This window comes from Mixophyes fleayi, chromosome 1 (genome assembly GCF_038048845.1).
Source record: "Mixophyes fleayi isolate aMixFle1 chromosome 1, aMixFle1.hap1, whole genome shotgun sequence".
Taxonomy (NCBI): Eukaryota; Metazoa; Chordata; class Amphibia; order Anura; family Limnodynastidae; genus Mixophyes; species Mixophyes fleayi.
In genome coordinates this window covers 320,349,574-320,367,283 of record NC_134402.1, presented here as the reverse complement: position 1 = coordinate 320,367,283, position 17,710 = coordinate 320,349,574, and the positions used below count along the sequence as shown (strand labels likewise).

General features: G+C 43.1%; 1 protein-coding gene across 3 annotated transcripts in view; it reads right to left on the bottom strand.

Moving 5' to 3' along the window:
- Positions 1-1,257: 1,257 nt before the first annotated feature.
- The window catches only part of ASCC2 (activating signal cointegrator 1 complex subunit 2), a 29,672-nt gene continuing 13,219 nt past the window's right edge, over positions 1,258-17,710 (bottom strand). For all 3 annotated transcript variants that reach the window (XM_075213222.1, XM_075213232.1, XM_075213242.1), the window contains exons 17-19: positions 13,149-13,245; positions 11,369-11,448; positions 1,258-1,508 (exon numbers count right to left, since the gene is read on the bottom strand). In XM_075213222.1, coding sequence (XP_075069323.1) covers positions 1,337-1,508; positions 11,369-11,448; positions 13,149-13,245 — 349 coding nt within the window. In that variant the 3' untranslated portion in view covers positions 1,258-1,336. The remainder of the gene's footprint in view (positions 1,509-11,368; positions 11,449-13,148; positions 13,246-17,710) is intronic.

Genomic DNA, 17,710 nt, shown 5'->3' with positions numbered 1-17,710 from the left:
AATCTAATGCACATAGATAAAGTCCTCTCAATACTTTATTTATAGGGAGAGAGTCTGTTATATAAGATTGAAGTACATAACGTGTAGGACAAAATCAAGACCACAGTATTTTCTTCACCCGTTTATAAGATAATTAGGTCTAGATTTGTCTAATACACTAGGAGCCATAGGTATGACTATATTATCTCTCGTTTATAAGACTATAAACTCCTTTTTCCGGGGAGTACCAAATTAGCTGCTATCTAATACCACTCCCTATTGATATGAGTCTGGTATCCCTCTCAGGAACTGCACAAATCAGGTTCCTGTGTGCTAACTGTAGCCACGCTCCCTTATAAACAAGTCTCAGGGGTTCATGAGATTTGTATAGTATCGCATCCCCTCTAGTCTATTATAGCCCCCTCGCTGTGTTGTTTACATATGTGACTCATGCTGCCGCTATCTATATAAGCTAGGGAGATATGCTCAAATATACCAAGGGGCTATAATAGACTAGAGGGGATGCGATACTATACAAATCTCATGAACCCCTGAGACTTGTTTATAGGCTATTTACTCTGATGGAGAAAGACAGTTTAATATGGACACATCATGGCATTCCATTCTGCAGTATTATCATCCTGCAACCACATGAAAAAAATAAGACTTTTCGGAACAAGATATTTTAATGAACTCCAAGGAGATGAAGAATGTGCATCTTGTTTTTATTAGGGGGGTTGTGGTTAGTTGGTGCCAGCAGAACCTTTTGGACATGCAAAACTCTGAAGACACGGTTTAAATGCCAATTCTACTCAAAAATAAAAATGTAGCTTTAGGAGGAATTATATTACCTAAAAGAACATAAAAAGTTATAGTATATAAATCTAAATATAATAAAATAGTTACCAGAGCTTTATAAATGATGTACATCTAATAGTTTCAGTAGATCATCTATACTGCTTGGCCAGCCTGTTTCCAGCTGTCAATTCCCTCCTCCAGTGAACTTTCCGTTTACGCAAATGAGAAATCCACAGAGGAGGAGCATTGATAACCCTAAGCAAGGTCTCTGGAACATAAGAGAGGGACTTTTGCTTGGACCGTTCAGGCTCATCAGGGGTCCCAGCGAGCGAATCATTATTTTAGGTTGTTATCTAATTCCACCAAAAATGTAATTTTTAGCAAATTTCATTTTAATCTGTCATTTTAAGTTCAATTTACAAATAAACAATATTTCATTAAATGTATTCAAATCAAGAAAAAGAGACTTGTTAAAGAAAATACTTTGCAAAGCTCAAAAGGTTTATTATTGCTCACAAAGCAATATATTACAGTAACTGTCCCTTGAAATGATGAAATATTAGGATGGTATCATCCCTTTATTCCTTTTGCGGTCCGCCATGCTCCTGCGATTATGATTTGCTCTGATTCCCTTGTTCGCCTCTTTCTTTCTGCGTTCCTGTGTTGTTTCACGGCTCTGTCCCTGTCCCCGGTTTGCTCCCGCAATAGCTGCATTGTTATCATGTCGGAACCTGAAAAACATTTAGGTTTTAGTGTTTTTAAAAGTTCTACCACCTCAAAGAATGTTGCTGCATCATATGGGAGCTTGGGATAAGAGAAGAAAGCAACTACATACTTAGAAAGAGGTGATGCTGCAGCACAAACATAGGGAGAATCAGTTATGAACCTGCTGTGCCATTGACGCGCTGTACCACAAATATCGTGTGTGCCTTTATCAGAACCTACATGTGATCCAACAACAGACTGCAACTCTATACTACTTCCTATTTATGTGACCTTATCTGAGTAAGTAAGAAACCACTATCTACCTGTCATGCTGGAGGCCAAAAAGTTCTCCAACAGGAGAATCTGTAGATAACACCATTATCAAAAAAGCATGTATAATCTTTATGGCTATGGATTACCTCATCTGAAACAACTGCTCTTTCGGAGACCATTCCATAGTTGTAGATGATTGGGTTAAGAATAAAAAAAGAGGATTTTTATACTGACGATAAATCTGATTCTCTGATTCCATCTGTGGGACACTGCTACCATGGATTGCAGTAGGGGAGTGTGGGGTTTGCACACTAGGGGAACTAGTTAATTTGTGACCTGCTGACAGACCCCTCCACCCTGCAAACCCCCGTAGCTCCTCAGTGTAATTATAAAGCCCTCAAGGAAGGGGAGTCAAACAACCAAGAAGCAAACAGCAGAAGAGCAGAAGGGAGGGAAAGCAGTGTCCCCCAGATGGAGTCAGAGAAACGGATTTATCATAAGTATAAAAATCCTTTTTTCTCCTTCATCCAATCTGGGGGACACTGCTACCATAGGGGCATACAAAAGTAGCCCCTCCTAAGGGAGGGACAGCTCTGAAAGCCCAGCTCGTAGTATACTACGGCCGAAGCTAGCGTCAGAGGACGCAAAAACGTTAAACTGATAAAACTTGGTGAACGTGTAGACCGAGGCCCCATTCCACGCAGCCCAGGAAGTGCCCACAGACCGGGTGCTACAATGCAAGTAGGTACAGTCCTGTTGGCATTAAGGTACGCCTGTTGAATTGTAGAAGTCAGCCATCTAGCAATGGTTTGTTTGGAAGCTGGCATTCCTCTCCTTTGGGGATCGATTAGGACAAACTGAGAATCCGTATGTCGAATACCTGAAGTACTTTGGACATAAATACGTAATGCTCTGACCACATCCAGATACTCTAAAATGGAGCCCGAGGGTGCATCTTGGAACACCGGAACCACTACAACTGATTAATGAGAAACCCGGAAATCACTTTCGGTTGAAAAGAAGGAACAGTCTGAAGCACCGCCCTGTTGTCATGGAAGATAAGGAAAGGTTCTCTGCAGGAAAGGGCCCCAAGCTCTGACACTCGACTAGCCGACGCGATCGCCAGCAGAAACGCCATCTTCCATGTCTGGAACCTAAGGTCTGCTGAGAGTTCCAAATTCAGATCCCAGGGTGCCATGGGAGAAACAAAAAGAGGTTGAATGTGCAAAAACCCCTGCAAAAAGGTGCGAACGTCAGGCAGGTCGGCCAGATGCCTCTGGAAGAAAATAGAAAGGGCTGAGATTTGAACCTTTAAGAATCCCATGCGGAGTCCAATATCAGGGCCCTGAGAGAAAAGCCAGCAGCCAGGGAAAGTGGAATTTAGCCGTGTAGCGTGCCCGGCCTTCACACCATTTAATTTAGGTGCGCCAGATTCTATGGTAACTGCGAGCGGAGACAGGCTTCCTAACCCGTAACAGGGAATTCACAACCCTGGAAGAAAATCCTTTGGACAGAGGCTGGCTTCAAAAGCCATGCCATTAAAGCCAGTCAAGGCAGGCCCTGATGCCGAAATGGACCCTGAAGAAGTAGGTCGTTACAAAGGGGCAGACAAAGTCCTTGTTCCACTGCCATGAAGAGGATGTCTGCGTACCATACCCTGCGTGGTTAATCGGGAGCCACCAGAATAACTGGGAACCCTCCCTGTTTGACCCGACGGAGAACTCGGGGAAGCATTGTAATGGGAGGGAAGAGATATCCCAACCAAAATTCTCAGTGCATTGTCATCATGTCCACTGCCACCACCAGCGGGTCCTAGGCTCTTGAGCAGAACCTGGCAACCCATCGGTTGTGCCTGGACGCCATGAGATTCAGATCCGGGAGACCCCACTTCCGGACCAGGACCTGAAATACCTCCGGATGGAGTGACTATTCCCCTGGCATTGCTGCGTGACAACTTAGTTTTGAATGCCTGGAATGAATACAGCACACAGAGATGGGATGAACTGTTCCGCCCAAGACAAAATCTTGGCCCTGAACTCTTTGTCCTTCCTTGCTTGTTCACATATGCCAAGTAACTTCATGCAAAGAAGCATGGAGAGCCTGTGGCTGGCTAGAACCTTGCTCACTAAGTCCTGTACCGAGCTAACTTTGTCCTCTGTAAGGAAGATTTTCTGTCTTTTGGTGTCCATGATGAGACCTCAGAAAATCATTCTTTGGTATTAAATGAGATTTGTGCAGATTTATAATCCAGCCATGTAGCTGCAGAATTTTGATGGTGAGGGCTACTCAGACGCTGATTCGAGGGGGCCTTGATCAGCAACTCGTCCAGGTAGGCACTATGCTCACCCCCATGGACCGAAGATGAGCAGCCACTACTGCCATGACTTTTGTAAATACTCTGGGCGCCGTGGAGAGGCCAAAGGGGGGCGCCCTTTAGTGGGCAGCTCCTACCGTGAAGTGGAGCAATGGTTGATGCCCTTCCCAGATAGGGACGTGACGGTATGCGAACCGAATGTCTATGAACGCCAGGAATTCTCCCGCTTCCAACCCATTTATCACTGAATGAAGAGACTCCATCCGAAACCTGTCCACTCTCATGTGTAGGTTTAGATTCTTTAAGTTCAAAATGAACAGGACCAAGAATAGATTTGAGTAGAATCCCTGGCGTTTCTCATCCTCTGGGACCAGGGAGATGACTCCCTCTGAAAGAAGACAATCAATGCAATGAAGCATCACTTGTCTTTTGTTCTGATCTAGGGGCAAGGATGTTTAAAAAAATGACGAGAGGCCTGACTGGAAAGATCAATAATATATCCCTGTGTCATGATCCCCTGAATCCAGGGATCTGGAGAGGATTCTATTCACTGTTCTGTCAATAGTCGTAGACGCCCCCAACTCCCGCGGCCGCGAGAAGAGGAGGGAGTCAGGCTGCCAGTTTTCCCGGAAGCCTGGCTGGACGCCTGTAAGCAGATGAGGACTTTCCTCTATAGCAGTGACCTCTGGATCCGGAAAATCTGCCTCTGCTTGTCTGACCTCTAAAGATGGGGCCTCCCCGAAAGGGCTGATGAAAGGAGCTGAACCTCGTAGTCCGAGGTTTTAGCACATTGACGGGAAGGAAAGTACTCTTCCGCCCTGTAGCTTGACAGATAATGTTATCCAATTCCAGTCCAAAAAGTACCAAACCCGAATAAGGGAGGGCCTCCAAGGCTCTCTTTGATTCTGCTTTGGCTTCCCAAGACCGTAGCCAAATAGTTCTTCTAGCTGCCACCGCAGAAGTCGACATTGAAGATGACATAGATGCCGCGTTCTACACTGCCTCATACAGGTGCCCTGAGGCCTCTTTCAGGTGCAAAACAAGTAGAAGCAGGTCCGAGTCCTGTAATCCCTCTGCCAGATGGTCAATCCAAGTTTCCATGGCCCTAGCAACCCATGTTGATGACAGCATGGGTCTAAAGTAAGCTCCAGCTGCTACAAAGATGGGTTTTAAGAATCCCTCCACTTTCAAGTCCGTACCATCCTGAAGGGTGGCGGTGCCCGGAACTGGGAGCGAAGTGTGGTGTGCCAGTCGTGCTACCGGTTTATCCACTCTTGGAACTTGTTTCAAGTGTGCAAAGTCATCATGCTGTAGTGGGTACAGGGAGATAAACCTCTGTGGAACCACTATCCTGCAATCGGGCTGTGCCCAGGCCGATTCTGCAATGTCTTTTAATTCCGCTGAAGGGGGAAAACAGAAACGTGGGTTTCTTAACTTTTTTAAATAACCCCTGGTTTACTGTTCTGGGCTCATCTACGTCCAGAAGGTCTAAGGCACGCTGTACTGCAAGAACCAGATAATCAATGCCCTGGTTTCTGTGCGAGTCATCTAGGTTGCAGACCTGTGGGGAGTCTGTTTCATGCAGGAGTTTCCGCTCTTCTTCAGATGATCTTTCTGAGCCAGAGACCGAGAGAAGAGGATGGGTCGCACTGTGTCTCTTGTTTCTGGACAGTGGTGGTCTAGGAGAGTCCAGAAACTTGTTTAATCTGTTTAATCTACTAAACAAAGCTGAGGACCAGGCCGGTTCCCCCTAGGGGGCGGGGGGTGGCTAGGGAAGCGGAAGAAAAGGAAAGACCCATTTGTTACTGGAGGAGCAGTAATCTGGCTTTATGCGGCCTAGGGGCCCTGCTTTGCTGCCCACGCAGAGTGCCCCTCGGGTTCTCTTGTCCCGTCGATAATTTAACCTTACATTTAATATTTTGCTCTAGGTGCTTTCCCCTTATCAGACATATTTCTCTGAGTTGGCTAACAGTACAGAATAAGACAGTAAAGTATGCAATCACACCACGCACAAAGTGAACTTAAGAATACTAAGTGATCTTTGACTAAGTCACCAGTAGTATGTCATAAATTATAATATTATTGAAAAATATGTATATATACAGTGGGTGAAATAGGTATTTAACACATCAACATTTTTCTCAGTAAATATATATTTAATGTGGTTATTGTAATGAATTGTACACCAAATATCAGCAACAACCCCTGCAATCCACACATGCAAAGAAATCAAACCATAGATGTCCATAAATTAAATTTTGTGTAATATGAAATGACACAGGGAAAGAAAAAAGTATTGAACACATGAAGAAAAGAGGGTGCAAAAAGACATGGAAAGCCAAGACACCAGCTGAAATCTATCAGTAATTAGAAAGCAATACTGCCAGCTGGTTCAGCCACAATTGATGGCCTATAAAAATTTGTCTCATTACGACGATGTCATACAAGAAACATCTCATGATGGGTAAAAGCAAAGAGCTCTCTCAGGACCTTCACTACCTTATTGTTGCAAAACATACTGATGGCATTGGTTACAGAAGGATCTCTAAACTGCTGAATGTTCCAGTAAGCACTGTTGGGGCCATAATCCGAAAGTGTAAAGAACATCCTATTACCATAAACCAGCCATGACCAGGTGCACCTCACAAGATTTCTGACAGAGGAGTGACAAAAAATATCAGAAGAGTTGTCCAAGCACCACTTGTGGAGATCTTCAGAAAGACCTAGAATTAGCAGGTACAATTATTTCAAAGAAAACAATAAGTAATGCACTCAAACGCCATGGCCTGTATGCACGCTCACCGTTCCTTTGCTGAAGAAAAAACATATTGAAGCTCGTTTAAATTTGCTGCACAACATTTGGACAAGTCTGTGAAATAGTGGGAGAATATAGTGTGGTCAGATGAGAGCAATATTGAACTCTTTGGATGCCATAATACACACCATGTTTGGAGGAGAAATGGCACTGCACATCACCCCAAAAACACCATACCAACAGTGAAGTTTGGAGGTGGGAACATCATGGTGTGGGGCTGTTTTTCTGCATACGGTACTGGCATATTGCATATGATTGAAGGAAGGATGAATGAAAAAATGTACCGAGACATTCTTGATAAAAATATGCTGCCATCTACCAGGATACTGAAGATGAAACGAGAGTGGACATTTTAGCAAGACAATGATCCCAAACACACAGCCAAGGACACTCTCAATTGGTTTCAGAGAAAGAAAATAAAGCCGCTAGAATGGCCCAAAAAATCACCCGACTTGAATCCAATTGAAAATCTATGTAAAGAACTAAAGATCAGAGTTAATAGAAAAAGCCCATGGAACCTTCAAGATTTGAAGACAATTTGTGTTAAAGAATGGGGCAAAATCATACCTGATCAATGCATGCAACTAGTTTCTCCATACAGGAGGCATATTGAAGCTGTCATTAACAACAAAGGCTTTTGTATAAAGTATTAAATAAATTTTAGGAAGCGTGTTCAATACTTTTCTGTGTCATTTCACATTATTACACAAAACTTAATTTATGGACATCTATCATTTGATTTCTTTGCATGTGTGGATTGCAAGGGTTGCTGCTGACATTTATTGTAAATTTTATTACAATAGCCACATTAAATATATATTTACTGAGAAAAATGCTGATGTGTTCAATACCCATTTCACCCACTGCGTGCGTGCGTGTATATATATTTATTTTCATGGTACTTAGCCTTCCTGGCTAACAGTAGCAGGCAAGATGGAATCCGTCAGCAGGCAAGTCCTAGGTTGTCTGCAACGTCCTCCTTCCCCGACACTGTTGTGGCATTCACAGGAGTGTCCAAGTGGCTGATTGAGGCAGGGGAGCTCTATACTTAACTCCTCTCTGTTTTCCAGCATCTCTTGCAGGGATAGTTCTTGCCTCCTGCTTGATTTTTATACCATCTGTCTGCGTGGCTTCTACTATTAAGCCCGCAGACTGATGTATTCCCTTTTAATGCTGGCGCATCAAACAACGCTCTAATCCCCCACCCCTCTCTTAGGGAGGACTTGGAAGCTTCCACAAGATAGCGGCCGCCATTACACTGAATTACAGCACTCTTTACTCTATAGAGCAGCGCTGGTCCTTAGGAGTCGAACAAGTGTGACCGCGGCTTCTCCGGCTGCCTGCCAGCACTGAAGGTAAGAGAAGGGAAGAAATTCTGTCCGTGACAGGCGCTGCTGTGGGATTCTGTGCTGTTCCCCGCACTGCTAATGAGCTACAAATAATAAAAGGAATTATTTAAAATAAATAAACCTAACAGCTAAAGAAAAGTAAGCCCAATTCCTTGGGCACTTAGACTACACTGACGAGCTATGGGTGGTTGCGGAGGGGAGGGGTCTGTCACCAGGTCACAATTTAACTAGTTAAGTGCTAACTCCACAGTCCCCTACTACAACCCATGGTAGCAGTGTCCCCAGATTGGATGAAGGAAAAGTAAATATTAATGAATGAGGAGTCCAGCATTGCAAAATTAATTAGGCAGACACTGATGTGAGGATAAAAAGGGAAGTATGCAAGAAATTTTAATTTCTCTTGGAGAAATAAGCTCTTAGAGGCATATTCAATTCTTCTTTGTTCCCGCCGCGTTAAAACTACTACCGTTATTACGGTAATAGTTAGCTGGATTTCAGCTTGCGGGATTTTCGGCGTTTCCGACGACAATTGAATATGCCCCTTAAAGTTGTTTCTAATTTATCTACAGGGTGGGCTTTAGTCTGAAAGAGTGTATATCTTCTCCATACATTATTGCCCAGCATGCTGCTATGCAAGACCCCAAACCTATTGGCATGCCATAAGTGGCAATAAAATACCAACTTAAGTAGTCAGGAATGGTTACAATCAGTTCCATCCGATCAAAATATTGGCGTTATCATCAGGGATTTCTCTGCACAGGAAGAGATCAAAAGTCTCAGTTCTTCCTCTCCTAGGCCATATATCCTGTGTATACTAGATCTAGCAGTGTCTGGTATGTTAGATGCAGGGTAAACTGAATCTTCTAATGCTGGAGACCTGAGACAGTCTATTTATAAAGTAAATAAACAGATACTACAATTAATTAAGGGAACTAGTTCGTGATTTTTTGGGGTAACTTTCTTGGCTTGCAGAAAATTGTAAAAGTACATAACTATGGCAAAAGTGTGTATTTGTTGCTCTACTTAAAAAGTGTGTGTCTCTTCAGATCTAAAAGCACAGCAGGGTTGTTTCCTTCTTCCAATACAGTCCGCTTCCCAATGCCTGTTGATTGGTTACTCTTTCAGCAGACAGCACGTTAGGGAAACCAATTGGAAGTAGGATTGTAGTCGAAAAAGGAAGCAACACTGCTACAGTAACTATGTAGAGCTGCTTGTATCTTATATTGGGTTCACCTGCTAGAGACAGAAAACACAGGGAGGTAACATGACTCTTCAGCATCTGCTAAGCACCTGGTCCTGGCGCAATATCAATATTAGAAGCTGAATATGTGTCTTAAAATACTATACAGCAAGGTTCTGCTTGGAGACGAAGAGAGCAAGAGAGAGAGAAAAGGCAGAAAGGCTGACATTTGGACATGGAGTCAATGTATGTGTATGTTTATATAATTAGGTGTATTGGTGTATTTGACATGAAATAATGTTTCCCTTATTTTTTCCCCCTCTAAAATTTAGGTGCATCTTATGATCTGCAAGAAATGTTGGTTAAAACATTAACCTTCATTCAACCTACAAAGAGGAATTGTAAAATGTAGTCTGGTCATGACGGTGGTACTAATTAACCCGGCGCTGTCAACCCCGACATGGTTTTAAGCGACAGGAGAATAACGATGGGTGTAATCCTCACAGTAATTAAATCCCTACTTACCATATATCAGACATGAAGTTTGTCTGAAGGTTTAAATCAGCGTCCTTTGTAAAATCCGAATGCCCTAAACGGCTACCGTACCAAATGACATCATTTACTATGGACACAGTGAAAATGGCACTTTTAAAGAGGTAATACTTGGATCCCACGCCTGTATTCCATTATCCATGGCGTACACCCGTTATTCTCCTGCCGTTTAAACCCATGTCGGGGTTGACAGCGCCGTTCTACCGTACCACACCCGGTCACGAAGGTATCAAATACTTAAGGTCATTAGTGGAACACTGTTATGGACATTTCAGAAATAATCCAAAAACGAAGTTTCTTCAGAATATTCTCAATTTATTATGTATGCGCAATACAGACCCTTCAATTCAAATAGAACAATGGTAATTTCATATAACTGTCGCAAGCTTAGATTGTACGCTCCTCTGAGCTGGGCCATCTCTCCTCCTGTTTCCACCACTTCTAACTCTGCTCTCCAGCTACTTTGCCCTCCTCCTCGAGGACCCTCCTCCCCCCGTCCCCTCTGGGGGTCTCCCTGTCTTCCACGCCCTCCTTCTTGGGCTCCGTTGTTTGCCGATCCTCCCTCCTCCTTTCCCCGCCCTCTCTAGCTGTGCATTGAGCTTACTGAGTTACTGTGCTTACCGTTTACTGTACTGTGCTGTCTCACCTTGTATTGTAATTCGTTTTGTCCCTGTACGGCGCCACAGACACCTTGTGGCGCCCTATAAATAAAAATTAATAATAATAATAATAATAATTTTATGCCCTAAAACAGTGTTGGCTAAACTGTGACACTCCAGGTGTTGTGAAACTACAAGTCCCAGCATACCCTTCCAGCAGTAAGTTATTTATTGGCAAAGCATGCTGGGACTTGTAGTTTCACAACACCTGGAGTGTCACAGGTTAGCCAACACTGCCCTAAAACCACAAAACTAATACGTAGACAAAGCATCATATAAGACTTTAGACCAAGAATATCCCTCCACATATCAGAGTCTCTCAAATCTCTCATCATCCCCCAGATATAGGCAGACATCCAATTAGACCTCGCCTTATCTTATCAGGCGTTAACTTACTGTACCACAGCTTCCCTGTTCCCTGATATTATCAACGGAGGGCACATTTCATTTTAAATACTTTACGCTATGCAATATACTTTAGACAAGTTTCCCCACTCACCTTAAGCAACACTGTCTGAATAACAGAAAAAACAACTTCATTTGTCCATATATATATATATATATATATATATATATATATATATATATATATATATATATATATATATATATATATGCACTGTAGCTTATTTAACTCTTACACATCCTATTATTTTTATAACTAGCTTTAATTCAACTTCCATTTTGTGTGAATTGATTATCCATATCAAACAAGACCTGATCAGACAACAAAACAAAGCTTACCCTTTCCTTGCAAAATAAGTTGCTCTTCTTGCCTCCGCTTGTTCTCTCAGCACTGCTGGGTCCTGCACAAAGTGATCAGGCTGTTGGAAAACACAGGGTTGTTTATAAATACATAAAATGCAAAAACTGGGAAATAGAGGTGAGGGATATAGGAGGAAAAGGAGAGGGATGAGCAATGTAGACGTGGATCTAATTTGAATTTGAATGTCTGCCTCTTAGGAATACCTTTTATGTCCAATAAAACAGTAGATCTATTCTGGAATGGTTTTGAGTACTCTTATTGTCAGATATACAATATACTGTATTGTGATCCAACTCTTTGGTGTCCCTGAACCATGGTACACTGAGGTTCAAGCTAGAAATAAATTGAGCAGCACTGTACTACACAGCACAAATTTCATGTTATTTCACTTTCAAAAACTAAAATTGCTCATGTCTGAATGAAAACACTTGTTATGTCATCCACTTAAATCATACAGTTGTGTTTCTTCACTTCTTGTTTTCACTGATGTATCTCATCTTTTGTGTTTATTATCCTTATTTTAGAATCTTAATACGGAGGATGTATAAAGGCAATAGTGCGTTTGGTACCTCAGGCATAATTGTGGTCGGGCCCCCCTTATTTCCACCCGCCCATGCTGTGCAAACTGTGTCCTTTGACTCAGTGTCGGTGCCATACACAATGCACATAACACAGTCAACATTAAATGGATGTACAATGGAGATCGGACATAATTCGGTGTTCCTCATTACTGGTGGTCTAGTAAATCGCCCAGACTGGAGCCAGGCTGTAGAAGTGGATGAGCCCCGCCCTCACCTTGGCACAGCGTGGACAAGGGTAAAAACACCTCCCTTCATTGAGTGCAATGTTAAAACTAAGAGATTGGTAAAGACTGATACAATTGCAAGATGAGTGAATCAACCATGACGGAGTAAAAAAGACAGAGGACTGTATTATCCCCTGCCAACATGTGTACAAAAACTGTATTAAAATGGCAGAAGTGACTGCCTGTCTGTAACGTCTACTACCTTTAAGTGGGACTTGTGTGTAACGGCTCTTTTAAGAGCTATGTCTGAACATATAACTAACACAATTCCTAAAGATCCTGCAGCTACTCACACCACCGAGAAGCAAGGTATCCCAGGTGTCAGTGAAGCTGCTGGGTGGTAGCAAATATTTCCCTATAACTGCTATAACTGGAGCACCACAGGGGAGTTAAAAATTTAGACATTCAGGGTCTAGTGCCTAAGTAAAAGCAGCAGATTACTGACGTAAGTGAGAGCCCAGAACATATCTGTAAAACACTCCCCTCGAAAGGGTGACAAAATAAGCCCATCCTGCCACAATAATCTTTTGCATTCTTACTGCAAAAGAGGATAGATAGCTGGGCAAAGCCACCACATACAATATTACGAGCCCTTGTTTTTCAAATCTCAAGCATATGTTAGACAGCAATAGCATTGGTCAGGTTTTTTTTTGTATTGTTTTTTAATGGAGTTTTGTATAAACATGAAATTAATTTAAATGCAGGTTCCTGGGCGGTGCCGGAAGTGATGGGAAATGTTGTTATTATTGTTACCCATCTTCCCTCAAGTTACAATGTAACCAGTTTGTCTATGTAAAGATCATTGTCACATCATTTTTAATACTATATTTTAAAAAATGTTTTAAACCAAATTAAAAAAGACAAAAAACTGCTACCTCAACAAAAACAAAGTTGCAATTACATACTAAGCTTATATTTTGCAAGTGCTTGCAAACAATGTCTACTTTTCATACCTTAACAGTTAACTCTTCAGTCTCGTCCTCTTCAACCGAATCATATCCCTCTTCTTCTTTCTCCCGATACCTTAGCACTTGAGGAATAGTGAAGGGCCTTTGATATAGGATAGAGAGAGTTATTATGTTACATCATCTTGTGTTGGATACAACAAAAATCAATGTATGTAATATGGATGATCTAAGCATGTAGTCCTACCAAACATATAAATGTCAGTTATTGCCTTATAGTAAAAGTCATAGTATTTGTTTTATTAAAATTTATACAGCACCCATATAAATCAGCAGCGCCTTTAGTTGCTTTACATCCAAACTTCTTCTCATGACTTTGACTGCAGAAGGCAAACTTCTAAATAGAGGTGCAGGGCCTGAAGTTGCTGGTCCAAAGCATTTATTTAGGTCACCTAGCCTGTAGTCAGACACAACTTAATAGTCTACATAGTCTCTAGGGCATGGCTTCTAACAAAGCCAGAAAGACCTGCTGGTCTTCTGTAGTACTAGAGATCTACAGCTTCAGATGCCCCTCTATCCCCACCCTAAATCTGTGGATCTACAGTAAGTATAACATTCAGGTGAAAGAAAACTGAGGAGGATTTGATGAGCAGATCGTCCAAATAAGGCACGACCTGAACTTCCTTTAAGTGAAGACACGCTGCCATCACTGACATGATCTTCGTGAAGACCCTCGGAGCTGTGGAGAGGCCGAAGGGAAGAGCCCGAAACTGATAGTGGGAGGACCCCACTGTGAATCTTAGGAGAGACTGATGGTCACTCCAAATGGGAACGTGGAGGTATGCGTCTTTGAGGTCTATGGAAGCCATAAACTGATCCTTCTCTAAGCCGTTTATTACCGAACTCAGGGATTCCATCCGAAATCTGTCCACCCGTAAGTGCACATTGAGGTTCTTTAGGTTTAAGTTGGGTCGAAAGGACCCCGTTCGGCTTCTTGACCAGAAACAGATTTGAATAAAACCCGTCCCTTCTGGTCGTCTGGGACCCTGCAGATGACTCTTTGCAAAAGAAGAGAGGCGACACAGGCCTGTATTGCCTGTCTTCTTGTTGGATCTCGGGGTACCGGACCCAGCAGGTCTATCATGTACCCCCTTGATATAATGCCCCGAATCCAAGGGTCTTGGGATGACGCTGCCCACTGTTCCTGAAACAAAGACAAAGACAGACGTCCCCCCACTGGCGCCACCTCCGGCAGAATAGAGTGGTCGTCAGGACGCAGGCTTCTCCTGGGTCTTGGAGGCCTGGCACCTAGCTGCAAACGAGGATCTACCCCTGACAGAGGAGCCTCGAGCATTTGGTTGTCTACCTCTAAATGACTGTCCCCTAGGCAAGGAGATCCCCCTAAAGGGGTGACGAAAGGAGCTGACCCAAGGGGTCCGGCCCCTACTAGAGAATACCGGCAAGGAAGTGCTTTTGCCCCCTGTTGCCTGGGTAATCATAGTATCCAATTTCGGGCCGAACATACCTGCTGCTGAAAAAGTAATGGTTTCAACTGACTTTTTGGATTCCGAATCTCCTTCCCAGGATTTCAGCTATAACGTTCTTCTTGCTGAAATAGATGCAGCCTGAATAGAGGAGGACACAGACGCTGTGTTCTGGGCCGTCTCATAAATGTACCCCAATGCCTCTTTCAAATGTAAAGCCAGGGGAAGTAAATCAGAGTCCTGTAAGGTCTCTGCCAGTTGGTCTGTCCATGCTTCCATGGCTCTAGCAACCCAAGCTGAAGCAAATGTGGGCCTAAAGGAAGAACCCGCTGCCACAAATATAGATTTCAGCTGGGATTCCACTCTGCGATCAGTGGCATCCTGCAGAGTTGCTGAACCTGGGACTGGTAAAAAAGTGTGTCTGGCCAAATGGGCTACTGGAATATCTACCTTAGGAATACTCTCCCATCGACCCACGTCTTCCTCCTGCAATGGATACAGGGAAGAGAACCTCCTGGGAACAGAGAACCTTTTATCAGGCTGTTTCCAGGCTTCCTCTGCAATATCTCTGAGTTCTACAGAAGGGGAAAACGGATAGCCTTCCTTTTGGCCTTCTTAAACAGACTTCTGTCTCTAGGAGTAGGATCCTCCGGTTCTGGGAGGTCCAACGCCTGTCTCACCGCTAAAACCAAATCATCAATAAATTGGCTTTTAGTGTTCTCTTCCTGTTCCAAAGGTTGAACCTGGTCAGGATCAGAATTTATTTCCCCCTCCTCCTCTGAAAACCCCTCAGAGTCTGAAAGGACCATAAGGAGATTAGCAGATCTAAGCCGCTTCCTTTTAGCAGGCGGGATGTTTGGGGATTCAAGTAACTGGTTTCGTTTGTCCAAACCCTTTATAAATGCTGCGGACCATGCCGGTTCTGTGGGCACAGGGGCCTGGTCCATAAGCAATGAGGAAGGTCCTGGTATAGACGTTCCAATAGAACCTGTGGTAGCAGGGAGGTCCAATGAACTAGCATTATTAGCCGCCGAGGCTGCCACACTAGATAGCAACTGAGTAGATTGTGATATCATCTGTGCTAAAAAGGAAACAGACTGTGTCAGGGAGGCCACCCAGGCCGGTTCCTTCGTCAGTGGGGCTGGAATATGCTGGGTTTGCGCAGGGGGGACCCCTGCTTCGCAGACAGAGCAGAGCGCCAACGGGTCCTTCTGCCCACATGGTAATTTTACATTACATCTTGAACATGTAAAATACTTTGCCATAGGGCCCTTTATCTGTCATTTTTTACAAAGGAAGGCACACCAAACACACAGCCTTAAATAGTTAGATTTTAGCTGAGAGAGACAGAGAGAGACAGAGAGAACAGTGGAAAAAAACAAGTAATCAACTAATCTGACATAAAAGTTGTACTTGTAATTTGTTAAACAACAAAATAATATATTGGCAAGTAGGAGAACTACAATATAACCCCTACTAGCCCACTTTGCAGTCAGCAAATACAGTAATATGTGTTTAAATAAATCAGATACTTAGCCCACAGGCCAAACAGGGGAAAAGTCCAACAGCAGTGCCTGCTCCATCTGATCTGTGTCCTATGCCGGGCTTCTCTTTGGCGCCAGAAGTCCGGGCTAGTCCAATTTTTCTTGGAGAGCAGGGGAGCTCTATGTCTTAGCTCCCCCCCCCCCCTTTGATAATGCTGCCTCTCTGTAGGTTTTTCTAGAGGCCACCATTAGAAAAAAACGGGTGGTATACGGCAGAGTAGTGGAGACCTCAATTGAGGTCTCCGCAGCGGATTTGCACCCCGATGCCCCCTCCTATGTATGAGGGGGGATCGTGGTATGGTCCCCTTCTGTTTTCTCTCCTCCGCGGATTCCAAGATAGCCGCCGGCATTTTGTTCACTCCGATAACCGGCACTCCATGCCCTCAGTGGCAGCGCCGGTTATCGGGGAGGCCCCAAGAGTGACAGCGGTCCAGAGAGACCGCCTGTCAGTCTGTATTCGGGCACCCTATTTACTCTGCCAGTGAGAGCCTCTGGCTCTTATCTGACAGAGTAGTGCCTGCGGTGCTGTTCTGGGAGTGTGTTCTCTATAATAGAACACACTCCCAGGTCTGCCACCAAAAGAAGAACTTCCTATAGCAAAAAAAGAATAAGTTAAATAGGAATTAAATAAAATTAATTAAATGAAAAAAACACTGGCAGTACTAAAACACTGCCCAACTCCATGAGCACCTAAAAAAAAAACGGACAGGAAGAGGAAGAGGAATTGTAGAGGGGAGGGGTCTGTCAGCAGTGCTAAAGTTAACTAGCTAGGTGCCAACTCCCATGCTCCCCTCCACAACCCCATGCTAAGCAGTGTCCCCCAGACTGGATGAAAGTGAAATATATATATATATATATATATCTAATACATAAATGCCTAGTGGCGTGTGTTTGTCTGTGTGTGTAAAAAATAAAACCAAGCTGCAGCGCCACCTGCTGGGCGGAGTTATACACTGACCTACTAAATTCTTAGTTTGTGTGGGAAAAAAAATCAGAAAGGGCTGAAATTTGGTATACTAAGATGTTTCTAATTTGTTAATTTAATTTGTTAATTGTTAAAAGTGTTTATAAAGATTTAAAAAATATATATATATATTTCTTGAAGGAGAAGTGACAGTTGGGAGTGGTTGGTGGTTGAGGCCTGGGCTATGGCCCAAATGCATGACAAGAACCTATTTAACACCTTAAGTAGCTTGATTTGACTAGAATGCATGAGTATCATGCACGGGTTAATTTGTATATATATATATATATATATATATATATATATATATATATATATATAAATAAAACAGGCACAGGACAAGTCTTCTGTGCCAAAAGCACATGAAATCACTCTTTCAACTGTGTACGTAAAGAACTTTTTTTGAAGTGGAAAAGAACCCAGTTGGTAATGCAAGTCTCCCCCAGAAGGCTAAAGGAAAAGTAATTTCTCTTTTTGTAATGTCTTATTACCCATCAATTGTGTCCCTATTCCTTCTAAAATTCTACCATCCCTTTTATATGCCTAATTTTGTAATCCAAAATTACAAGGAGATAGTGGTGGCTTGGAAGCAAGTACACCTGTAAAAATAAAGTTCTT